The sequence below is a fragment of the Alosa pseudoharengus genome, unplaced genomic scaffold (genome assembly GCF_046254945.1).
Source record: "Alosa pseudoharengus isolate Yale_2024_CS ecotype anadromous, Long Island Sound unplaced genomic scaffold, YU_APseudo_1.1 YU_APseudo_1.1_scf_12, whole genome shotgun sequence".
Lineage (NCBI taxonomy): Eukaryota > Metazoa > Chordata > Actinopteri > Clupeiformes > Clupeidae > Alosa > Alosa pseudoharengus.
In genome coordinates this window covers 5,800,464-5,812,624 of record NW_027468587.1, presented here as the reverse complement: position 1 = coordinate 5,812,624, position 12,161 = coordinate 5,800,464, and the positions used below count along the sequence as shown (strand labels likewise).

The 12,161-nt window shown below is 40.7% G+C and overlaps 2 protein-coding genes across 3 annotated transcripts; one reads left to right on the top strand and one right to left on the bottom strand.

Annotated features, from left to right (window-relative positions):
* Positions 1-893: 893 nt before the first annotated feature.
* Positions 894-3,485, bottom strand: prr19 (proline rich 19). The gene has a single exon (XM_076279866.1). The coding sequence runs from the start codon at positions 3,433-3,435 to the stop codon at positions 2,185-2,187; it is 1,251 nt and encodes a 416-aa protein (XP_076135981.1). The 5' UTR covers positions 3,436-3,485; the 3' UTR covers positions 894-2,184.
* On the top strand, positions 3,400-12,033 carry pafah1b3 (platelet-activating factor acetylhydrolase, isoform Ib, gamma subunit). 2 transcript variants are annotated; one of them, XM_076279868.1, is made up of 12 exons: positions 3,400-3,418; positions 5,039-5,127; positions 5,243-5,356; positions 5,685-5,766; positions 5,881-5,970; positions 6,218-6,334; positions 6,617-6,739; positions 7,333-10,721; positions 10,941-10,991; positions 11,258-11,341; positions 11,660-11,734; positions 11,861-12,033. In XM_076279868.1, exons 4-8 carry the CDS (start codon positions 5,689-5,691, stop codon positions 7,600-7,602), a joined length of 678 nt encoding a protein of 225 aa, XP_076135983.1. In that variant the 5' UTR covers positions 3,400-3,418; positions 5,039-5,127; positions 5,243-5,356; positions 5,685-5,688; the 3' UTR covers positions 7,603-10,721; positions 10,941-10,991; positions 11,258-11,341; positions 11,660-11,734; positions 11,861-12,033. The 2 variants fall into 2 exon arrangements, with proteins under 2 accessions (XP_076135983.1, XP_076135982.1); XM_076279867.1 differs by having other exon boundaries at positions 5,664-5,766.
* The last annotated feature ends 128 nt before the right edge of the window (positions 12,034-12,161 follow it).

Sequence of the window (12,161 nt, the reverse complement as noted above, 5' to 3'; positions counted from 1 at the left end):
CAGCAAGTTTCGTGCATCCCGGTCTTTCAGTGTCCCGGGAATCGTTGACAAAAAATCACTGAAGAAAAAAAAAAATCCCAGAAGACAAAAACATCTGACTAAACCTATATGACCGCTGCTTCACTGGCGGTCATAATAAGACGCGTGGACTGGTAATCAGTCATTTTCCCGATTGGTGGTCTTCCAAGGGCAATCGTTTGTTCCAAGACAGATAATATTCTACAGATGCAGTGACACGACTGATGTGTGTGTGTGTGTCATGCAATAGTACCAATGAGAGTATTGACATTGCAGCTGAATTAGAACTGAAAAGTATCCAGCCCTGGGAAAGGAGCGCTAGAATGATGCATCAGAATAAGAGCTGGGAGCAAGTGAAGTGCTGTGCTAGGTGCTGTAAACTAAGTCAATGAACTACCAGCTATCAGCTCACATTCTGATGCGTCCTAGCACTATTTTTCTGCACCATGGGCTGCAAGCTTCCTCTATTTTTCCCCACAATGAACTGTCTGCATGGTCTTTGCAGGCCTAATGTTAAATAGTCGCATTACTACAATGTGTGTCACAACAAACTGTCTGGGGCACTATTGTATGTTGCTTTTAAAGGTTGTATCAGCGATTTCAGGCCCAAAAAAGGCCCAAACATAAATGAGTACTTTTATCTAATCTTTCCTAACGATCTGCTAGCTGCCTGGCCCATAAGCAGGCCGTCAAAAAATCGCGTCTCTGTAGGCAGCCTAGGCTCCGAGATTTGTACACAAAAACAATTGCTACGAACAAGTGTTGGCAACCACTCAAAGGCAAAATAAAGTGTTTCAACCAATAACCGACAAGATGCGCGTTTAGGAGAGTTTCAATTGCGCGGGAGGGAGGGGGAGGGAGTAGCGAGCTAGCTCTCTGTTTTGTTTGAACATCAACAGAAGTGACGTTACCCCGCTATCGCTGATACAACCTTTAAGTCAAACATAGCACAACACATCAATCAATGCATATGATCAGGCTTCAAATGTGTTGCATTATACATCATATATTTGCCTAATAGAATATTGATTCTGAATTTAATGATACAACATAGCCCATAGCATACAACATAGCCATGTTTCATAATCATTTAAGATAGACCAAATGTGTCTGATAGGCTCCAAGATACATATCAAGCAAATGAATATACAGGGAAAGGATAGAGGATGGGGAGGTTAACTCTTAAAGAATGATTTTTTTAAAAATGGAGATCACCGCACACTGCTCTCATATTTTGAATTGTATAGTAGGAGCGACCGACAGCTTCTTCAGGTTCACTCTCAGACCAGTGTGCCATGATCTCCATTTTTTTCATCTTTTTCATCGCCAGCACCTGGGAGCCAAAACGGTCAGTGTCTGATGTTCATCTGCCTACATCATAACACTAACAATAGCCTACTTATCATAGCCGACTTAATGTTTAATGGATCGGTTAGTGTGTCAAATTTGCCAATGGGGGGCGCTGGACAAGAATTGTTATTGCTGCCAGTCTGTCCGTGAATACTTCTACTACTAATAATAATTATAATAATAACACACACACACACACAGACAAATACACACACACACACACACAAAATGTCACCCCCTCTCAAAGCTTCTCCTAATCCCCCAAATTCAAATGTACTAGTTAGCTTAGTAACTATTGTATTAATGAACTATTTTCACACTACTGACACATAAATCTGAGCGATTTGAGGAGGCATATTCACCTGTGAGTTCCTCTGGCCAGTGCCTTCACTGAGAAGTCCCTGTGGAGGCGAAGGACTGGGTGGCGTCCGTCTCTGGGGACACTTCTGCTTCCTCCTCCGTTTGTTGGTGGGCCTCTGCTGAGAGCCCAGCCATGACTGCCGCCCAGAGTTTGGCCCTGAGTCACTGTCATGCACGACATTAACGGCTGCTACACAGAGGAGAAGAGGAGATATCTTATTGACAGGAAAAGAGAGACAGAGCAAATACCGCAGTATACCACAGCAACAACTCTAATAAACCTCAATCATATTAATAGCCAACATATACATTGATATGCCAATTGCCTAGTACAAGTACTGAGGTCTCTCCATTGTGGTAAAATGCTTGGATTAACTGTAATATGCATGACATCTTACTCCTAAAGGTGTGTACATCTCTGTTATTCATATATAAAATGTGCAGCCACTGTGTATTTTAGTATTTGATACCTGTCCATTTGTCCTTCGGGGTTTTATTGTGCACCCCAGGGCCACGTCCGCTGTCCACCTGACTCTGTCCAAGACCTAGCACTGTGTGTAGCTTCAGCAGATTCTGCTGGAGCACAGCTCCATGCCTTTCCTGCAGTACATGCAGAAGGGTGGCCCTGCTCTCTGCCAACAGATGGTGGCGCAGCAATAGTGGACGATCCAGAGACTGGCATAGGCGGTCAGCAACAACACTAATTAAGTGCCTGGCTATTTTTGCCTTCACCTGTGCCCTCTCAATGCCACTCTTACCCTTCTGATCCAGACTTGCACTGGTTACATCTTTAGCTGCAGGTGATTCGGGGGGTTTACTGGGCTTTTGCTCCTTAGGGTAAGGCACTGGGGGTTTTATGTGTGTAGGTGTGCACTCTAAATGCTGAGCATTTGTGTTAGAAAACACTGTCTGAATGGGACTCCCTGCACACTGCACCTTTGGGGAGTTGTGCTCTTCCACTGAAATCCTTGGAGTTGACTGTGGCACATTATTTGACACAGTGCTTTTGGGAGTTGAAGACAGAACAATGACGGAATTGCTTTCAGATGGTGACAGATCCATACCATCGGTTTTTCTCTGGCAAGGCGAGGGTCCTGATCCCTGTTTGTTTGTATCACTGTCTCCTCTATCATAACTTTGTAAACATGTTTGACTCTCAGTCTCAGGTGAAACTCCCTGTCTGCTGCACTTGCCGGACACCTCATCTTTACAGCTTGGGGGGCATTTCTTGTCATCACCTGAATTTTGTGTGAGAGATGGAGTGGGTGAAAAAAGACTTTTCTTTGTATGGATCACTTGCTTTTTCGATCTCTCTGCTCTCCTTTCTTCACTCAGTAGACGTTCAATGTCAAATGACTTCACTTCATGATTGAACAAGCCTTGGTGCCCAAGGAGACGGCGCTCTGTGATAAAAGAAGGCTCCTTAGGGCCAAACGCTTTTGCAAATTTCTCACAATTGTGCGAGTGAGATTGTGGTTGATAGGATCCTTGACATTGCTCCTTTCCTCTGCAGCTCTGCTTAGTATGAGAGTGAGATTTATGTTTTTGCCCACCACATCCCTGCCTTTTATGGTCTCTTTCCTTACGAGTCTTCAGCCGTTTCCCCTTGGAAGACACTACATTACTGTGCATTGGTCGGCCTGGTCCATCTGCATGACTACAAGACGAGCAGCAAGCAGTAGCATTGTTAGTAGGTACAAGGGTCATATTTTGAGATTTGTAGTGTTTTGTAAAAACACCTAGCACATTTCTTTTATCTGTAAGTGGTCTACCCTTGACGTTCTGTTGACTCATAATCAGCTTTATTGGAATTTCAAATTAATCTGTGGAAATAAAAACAGAGAAAATATGGTCTTAATGCTCACATTCTTCAACACGTTTTCTGGCATTGCAGGAGAAAATCCAAGAGGACTTGTAAAAGCTAACTGCCTAACATAATTCAAATCAGTTAGATTTTCTGTTGTAATCAGAATCAGAAAAAAGCTTATTGGCCAGGTTTGCATAAACAAACAAGCAATTTGACTCCCGTTAATCTAGTTGCTCTCAAAGTAGCCTACAACACTCACTAACATATAAGGAATAAAAACAGAGCAGTAAGAATAGTATGAAGAGCAGTAGGATAAAGCTATGTATAAGTATAGAGTATGTACCTTTGTAAATAAATAAGTAGTACTATGGGTGGGACTGAGTATAGTCTGTTGTGCAGTCGGGTAGTTAACGACATGATTAATAACATGCGTATTATCCTACCATCACATCAGCTAATTAGCCTATTAGTATTATATACTATCCAACCTACCAGGGAATAATGCCAGCTTATTCAAGGCAAATGAGCGTTAACGTTACTTCTGCACCAAAATAATAATTACCAGTCCATAGCGAGACCATAAACGGACATATCTACATTTCACTTGTTAGCAAGTGTCAAGGTGCACCAGAAAACTATGCTAACACTAGACACATGTTAACAATAACGTTATCGATATAATAACTGTTAACGTTAGCTAACTAGGACAAATGTTTATCATGATTGGCAATTAAGCAACTTAACGGTATATGACGGCATGGCAGTTGGTTTGCTATCTCTAACGTTTGGCTTAACTTACTATATGTATTTTATATTTGATTGCGACATAGCCTACCTGCCATGTTGATCAATTGTCAGTTTGACACTTTTAACAATAAATAACTTTACTAATCAGTTAGCAAGCAGAAGTGTGCTAATATCTATATGCAGAAATGAGATGTCCTTCCTTTTCTGTGTATGGATAGCTAGTGTTCAAGTCATGTCTTACCACTGATTAATTAGCTAGCCAGCTGTCTCTCTAGTGTGTCTCTGCGGAGCTCCAATAAACAGGTGAAATAAATGTTTGCTTCACTCGTTACTGTGTAATGCCGCATTCTATTATTATTTACATTTGAAATAGGAACTGTTGCCTGGCAATATTAGCTCTGGCACTAACCTCACTAACCTCACTTCAGCAAAGGTTGTTCTGCAAGTCCGTAAACAAAAACAAATAGGGCCTAATAATAATAATAATAATAATTAAAAAAAAAAATAATAAGAATAATAGGCTACATCTAACCACAGCTGGTTTATAATGTTACAACAATTACTGAGAAAAAATGAAACAATCGATCACGTTGCTAAGAACATTCATTTTTATTGGAATAAAAAAACAAAAACGAATGTAAAAATCTGGATATTGGCATGAAAAAAAATCACTTTCAGGTTCAGCATGTTTGAGAGAAATTGTAGCTGTAAAATCTTTTGGTTGGTAATCTTCCTCATCTCTCCTGTGATTTGTAGGAGTATCAGCGGTATCAACAAGCCAGCGCATCTCTTCCGCACTCATGATAAACGGAAGAGTCCATTACGAGGCAGTTCCATTGCACAGTGTAATCAAATTTTACTTCTTAGGATGGCTATAAATACAGAAATATACTATTAAGTCGGTAAAATCTTAGCTTATTTTATTTCTACGTTAAAATTAAGTTTATGTTTGTGTTTTAGTTCTAGTGCTGGCTGTTGCATTCTTATACAACCACCTATCGTGAAGAAATGGTGACATCCAGGAATTAAATTTGTTGCAGTCAACTTGGAGGAAGCATCCTGTCCCACTCAAAGGTTTGGCATATGGTTTTGATTGAGATTTTATCTTCATCATAATACAACGAATTAATCATCGCAGGCAGTTGTTGTCGAATAGATACGAGCTATGTGAAGAAGCAGCTGCAGGCGTACGTGTGTTGTAACGCCTGAAACAGGAAAGCACGTTTCGAAGCTAACATTATTCTCGCTAACATTAGTGCTATCAGTTTTAGAGCTATTACCACTGTGTATTTCCGTTTTTAGTGTCATAAGAAAATCAATACAATTAGTTGCCCATGTGTTCAGAGGTGTATGCTAATAAAAATTAACCTTGTATTAAAAGACAACCCATGTCCAATGACAGGGCAATGAGCTCTGATGACAACCCCGCTGCAACTCCCACCCCATGTCAAGATATCCAAGGGGATGGACGCTGGATGTGCATGGTGTGTTTCACGGTCACTGTCGCTTTTCACTGACTACACTTTACATGATCATGACACGATGCAACTTTCTTTACTCTGCCCGTCGTAACACAGTTTTTGTCCTCACTTTCATAGCACAACCGCTTCGTGTCAGACAGCAAAGGGAAGGAGCCTGATGTTCTCTTTGTGGGAGACTCCCTTGTACAGCTCTTGCATGAATTTGAGGTGATTACATTAGATGCCACATAATGCCACGCGCGTCTGTAGGGTGGCACTGTTAGATCGCAGGCACAGAATGTATACTATCTTCCTGTATTCAAATGTGTTATCTCTTTCTGATGTTAAAGAATGTGTTTGTGTTGTATGTATGCTGCTGAGACCTTGAATTTCCCCTAGGGATCAATAAAGTATCTATCTATCTATCTATCTATCTATCTATCTAAATGGACTCAATTTTCTGAATTGTTGTTAGATCTGGAGGAAACTGTTTTCCCCACTCCATGCCTTAAATTTTGGAATTGGTGGGGATGCTACACAACATGTACTGTGGAGACTCTGCAATGGTGAACTGGATCATATCAGTCCAAAGGTAGACATTAGCATAATGATCTGCTGTGTGTATCGTGTTACTTACTGAATTTCATACTGTGAAGCCAATTAATGTTGTGGCGTTTGATTCTTGACAAAGAGGTTGTTAATATTTGACCTCATCGGCTATCCTGTTGTAAAAGAATTTCCAACATTAGAAAATCATTTCCTGTTTATCTGTTGTGACGGCCTGTCATGGCTCATGACACTGTTTATATCTATACAATGTTGGTTGGCAATTCCTAACATTCCCTCATCATTTCTCTCCCTTAATGTCCTTTAGGTTGTGGTATTATGGGTAGGGACAAATAATCATGGTAACAGCCCACATCAGATCTGTGATGGCATCATGGAAATTGTGAAGTTGATCAACCAGAAACTCCCTCATGCTCATACTCTTGTGCTGGTGAGTATTCTGTTTGCACTGTCACCATCCTACCAAGCTGAAGACATATGTAAGGGATAAGGCGGGGATCACATTAGCCAGCGGCAAGTGGCAGGTTTCCTATTGTTCTCTATGGTTTCGGCAGCGGAACGGTGGCAATGCTGGTGTTGAACAAGCTGAGCGTTGAACTTGGTTCAACTTTCAAAAGCGCAACGCGAGTGTATTCAATTGACAAAACGTTTGTGTTGCTTAGGAACGAGATAAAATGTATTATGGTCTGAGCGTTGCGTTACGTTTGCCGCTGCCACTGGCTGATGTGATCCCCACCTAATGGATGCTAAGGCGTTCAGGTATCAAAAGGTTAATGCACGTTTGAGGTGGTAATGTGGCCACTGCGCAAAGCAGAGATATGGAAGTATGGAGGGTGTGTAATATCATGCTTAAGGCAAACCTCTGGGAGAAGATACAAAACATGTTAGTTTAATTTGGGAGTTGGCACTAGAGGTACAGTATTATTATCTTTACACTGAGAAGAGAGGAGCATGTGTACAGGTAGAAGTTTCACCTCTCCAAGTCCATGTTGTTCTCGTGATTTGAACCTCTGTGCCCAACAGGGCTTGCTGCCCCGTGGCAAGAACCCTAACCCACTGCGGGAGCGCAACGCCGAGGTGAACGAGCTGGTGCAGGCTGAGGTGGCCGCCCTCCCGCACGCCTCCTTCCTGAACGTGGACCCCGGCTTTGTGCACTCCGACGGCACCATCTGGCACCAGGACCTGTACGACTACCTGCACCTGACGCCACCAGCCTACCAGAAGGTGTGCGAACCTCTCCATGATCGCATCAAGGCCCTGCTGGACCAGCCGGCCGAGAACCAGGTGTCCTGAGCAGCAGCCCACCTCCACCTGCTCACCTGGTTGCAAATGCAAGCTCTAACATGCCCTTATGACCCCCTTATACCCTCTAATAGCTGTGCCTACTAAAGCCTACTTGAGGTCTGTAATGTCATGTTATCTGTTCAAAAACTAGATAGAATTATTCAGGCTGCATACTGTGTAAAATTGTCTCAGTGAATTTATTTTGTTGCTTGATGAAATCCTACACTGCATTTGCTGTTGCAGTCTAAGGCCTAAAACCAGCGGTCATATCAGTATGTATCAGCACCTTGTGGATTTTAGGCCAATGAGCCATGCCATTTGTGAATACATAACTCATTTGGCTCGCACCACAAATGTGGCTATTATTTGTTAGGAACATGTCACCATGTGTCTCACCAAAGGCATCCACCCTGTCCTAGTGAGCTGAAGGCCTGCTCACCCTGTCCTAGTGAGCTGAAGGCCTGCTCATAAATCAAATGGTTAGATTTGAACTGACTGGACTCAGACTAACAGACACCTAATGACCTTGTCTCTGACTTCCCAAATCTTTTAGTTCCTGAGGACTGTTAAACAATCCTTAAAGGGACTGCCTCACTGGAAGCTTGCTTTTGACACAGCACCAAATCCTTTAAAGCACATAAGCTATCTCGCTCACCAGAGAGGTTGTTTGCAGTCACACAATGATGGTGATGTTGTGAATATGCTTTTGCTTTGCTGGCATTCGCTGGTTTTGTTTGGACCAAGTTGTTTTGTTTTTGTTACTGTTTTGTTGTCATTTTTCAACTGTATCATTGCTGAACTCAATACAATATACAAAAAACAACTCTTGCCACTGACTCAATACAATATACAAAAACCAACTCTTCACTGCAACCCCAAATATTCACTGCTAGTTCACATGACCTTAGTCTCAGGAGCCTGTACAAGAGTAGTTTAGAAAGAGAACAGCTTAAAGTACAGTAGGTCAGCTTTTTACACCGATGATCTTTTGATGGTTTATTCCAATGGCTTGCACACAACCCTGTCTGAGCCAGTTAGAATCCACAGTTGCATGTATTTGCATCACTTACTGCTCTTTTCAGATCTTTGTGTATCTGACTTTGTCAGGGAACATGCCCACATTGCTACCATGGCGAAGCGACATCCTGCATTGGCATAAATGTAAACATTGGCAAAATATCAGGACAATGGCAATCAGAGATTGAGATGGAATAAAAAAACATGAACAGACAGGAGCCTGAAAGTATGTAGATGTTTACAGATATTTTCACTGATAATGTAGCAATGAAATACGCTAATGAATGTGACCACTGACCAACGGAAGGGTCAAATAGTGTAGGTGACATTAATGTAGAAACATTGTGAAACAACTACGGAGTGAAAATAGCTATACAAACTTGATTTATAGTCGAAATGACCTGAAGGAGCGCTCAGTTACCCCTGAGATTATTTTATAGGAAAACAAAAGTTGTTTATCTCCCTGTTCATGAAAAATGATCCTGAGAACAATAACAATGATTCCCAGAAGACGTCGCCTGATGAAAATCTGAAACACTCGACTGGAGGACTAAGAGGATGAGTGGACATGCTCTGTTCACACCGGTATTTAGCAGGACATCAAAAACAGTAATGCTGACTTCTTCCCAAGACAGATTGCTGGCAACAAAGCTTCCTAAGCTTTTTACATGCAGCAAAGATGACATTAAGATGATCCATGGCAAAATAAGACAGGATATGCAGGCGAGCAGCCGTCATGCCAAGTCTTGACAGACGTGAAGGTCTGGTGATATTTAATGCCAGGTCAAAGGCAGACCTCTATCTGGACCACACAGACACTTTTTCAGTGACTAAATGTTTAAGATTCTTTATTCTTTTTGAATACACTGAGACATGCATTATGTACTCATAAATATACAATATATCTCATTCAATAAAGTTCAAGTTTTATTGTCATGTATTCATAAATTAACATTTATCAGTAATGAAAATTATTGAGCTCAAGATTAAAAAGTAGAATTTAGAGAAGGTATATTCATTTCTAATACAGTAATTTCCTGTGTAGTAGCCACATTGTGTATAAACCGCAGGACTGTTTTATGCAAGTTAAAAAAACAAAACTGTATTAATACCATATTAATTGCCCCCGTGTATTAACCTCACTGAAAACATTTTGCAAAATGAATGTATAAACCGCGGCTAATAGTTGGAAAATTACGGTACACAATACGGTACATAATAGCGGTTGAGTATTAGAGATAAAGATAAAAAGATAAAACAAAAGTAAAGGTAAGTCTTTTGGTCGTTTGCGTCTTTTAGTTGATGATTCATTGTCGTGTAGATGAGAGAAGATGTGTGTCAAAATGACAAAATGTATATTTGTGCATAAAACGGTCATTTAATAAATAATATTTTAAGTGTTTTCCAGCATAAGCTATTTTAAAACATTACATAACTACAATTTAACCATGAGAAAAAACAAGTCATGGCCATGGCTACTAAACTCGATCACTGTTGTTTCTGTTCAAATTTGAGCAGCAACTTGTCCAACAACTGGCATAACTCAACATGCCTGCAGCAGTCTGCAGCACACTGTGGAACTAGATGACCCAGAGAGGCCACACCTGCGGCAGGAGTATTTGTGTTTTCTATCATGTCCTCATACCGTGACGGAGCTGTTGGAGGACGAGGAGATGGGGATTGCCAGGAGATTTCTCCATTGCTCTGATGCGGGTGACAACACTTTAGCTTTGCTAGATAGAGGATAGAGGCTGATCTCACTGAAATCTTATTCTCCTCTATGCCTACATCATTCATCATCTCAGCAAAGAGCAGATAGTCACGTCAAGTTGGGGATACTAGGGAGCAAGTCTGAGCGGGGCTCGATTTGGCCAATGAAGCATGTCTATCATAAGTCTCCTATAAAACTCCCCAGTAAATTCCACTGGTGGCAGTTGCTAACCAGAATCTGCACCATCTCTGTGTGTCTGGCCTGACACGTTATAAACTGAATACTGCTCATACTCTGATTATTGTTGATTGGACATTTATCCACCTGAACATCAAAATGAAACAAGGAATGTTAGTGGTGCTCCTGTCTGTGCTGCTGATGACCCTGGAACAGACTCAAGGTACCCATTTCAATGCTGGCATTTGCCTTGACATGATTCTGCTTTATAGTAAATTATTATTTCTGCAAGTAGTTTGTATACATGTCTTACATGCTGTATATAACAATACAAAGTTGCTACATTTGTAATGGCATGTTTTACAAAGTTTTTAAAAGTAAAACTATACTCATGTATATGTGTGTCAATACATTATTATTGTTTTTTGTTATGGATTCCCAGGGTTTGAGACCAGGGTGCAAGGTGACACGTCTGCAGTAGGACAGTCTGACAGTAAGTAACTCACTACTGTTCAGGGGTGCATTTCTCAAAACCATAGTTGCTAACCTGTTAGCAACTTAGTTGGTTGGCAATGGGAAATTGCATTGCAACCAACAAAGTTGCTAACTTACTTAGCAACTATGGTTTTGGGAAACGCGCCAAATCTGCAGTTTTCTAGTGATAAATAAGGCTTGGAGGATGGAACCAAAAGAAAAGATCGATTACTGAAATACTTAGATATGATGTGTGTATTGGGATTTGTTTGTCTCTTGCCTAAGCATCCAGATCTGAGGGTTCTGAGGCTATGGTGGAAATCAGTGGTGGAGGTGCAAAGTCTCGTGGACACTCATGCAACTGCATCAGTGAGTATAGCATACAGTGATTGAATAAAACATATTACTTTGTTGTTGTTTTTTTTGTAAATGTTTATCCTTCCTGTAACAATTACTTTGATGAAACAAATGATACAGTATTTTAAACAGTATTTTTTATTTGAAACTGAAGTGACCTAATAATGCCTGACAGAAATGTTGTAATGTAGATGCATGCTGTAGTGTGCGAGGATCACGCGATCCAATGCATTGCTCCAAAAATATGAGATTCCAGCATTTGTAAACAAAGTTGTCTGTGGTAAGTCTTTGGTCTCTATAATTTTTTGTGACATGTCATGTATCCATCAGGGCAGAGGAATGACTTGGTGAACCTGAGCTGTCCTTGTCAGTCACCCCCTAAGTCAACTCGTAAAAGTAACCGAAGTAAGTATAGTTTGCCCTATGATTAATTTATTATCAAATGTGTGTCCTGTAAGAACTAGTTGTTACAGAATGTTTTAAGTTTTAGTTACATCTCTTATATTATTCAATATTTTCTTACTCTAACAGGACCTCTCAAAAACTCAGAGATCAAGGAGTGCCTGAGGAAAGGGATTCGACATGTGGCTAAATGCCGTAAACTGAAACCTGATGGCCCTGTCTTTGGTATTCCCATTTAATGTGACTGGGATTCTGTTGCTAAGTGACCATGTGTTATTTCACAAATAAAATGGACAGAAGCAGCTCAGATTAAAATATATATGCATTTATAAAGAACGAAAGGTATTGAATATAATATAAGAATATAAGTATAAATAAAGCAAAATGTCACTTTTGAAACTGCATTAATATATATATATATATATATATA

Excerpts from the sequence above, each read along its gene's own strand:
- prr19 (XM_076279866.1), bottom strand. The coding sequence starts at position 3,435 with ATGACCCTTGTACCTACTAACAATGCTACTGCTTGCTGCTCGTCTTGT.
- pafah1b3 (XM_076279867.1), top strand. The coding sequence starts at position 5,671 with ATGTCCAATGACAGGGCAATGAGCTCTGATGACAACCCCGCTGCAACT. Across the intron at positions 5,767-5,880 it reads ATGGACGCTGGATGTGCATG|CACAACCGCTTCGTGTCAGA; the intron begins GTGTGTTTCACG and ends TCACTTTCATAG. Across the intron at positions 6,335-6,616 it reads TGGATCATATCAGTCCAAAG|GTTGTGGTATTATGGGTAGG; the intron begins GTAGACATTAGC and ends AATGTCCTTTAG.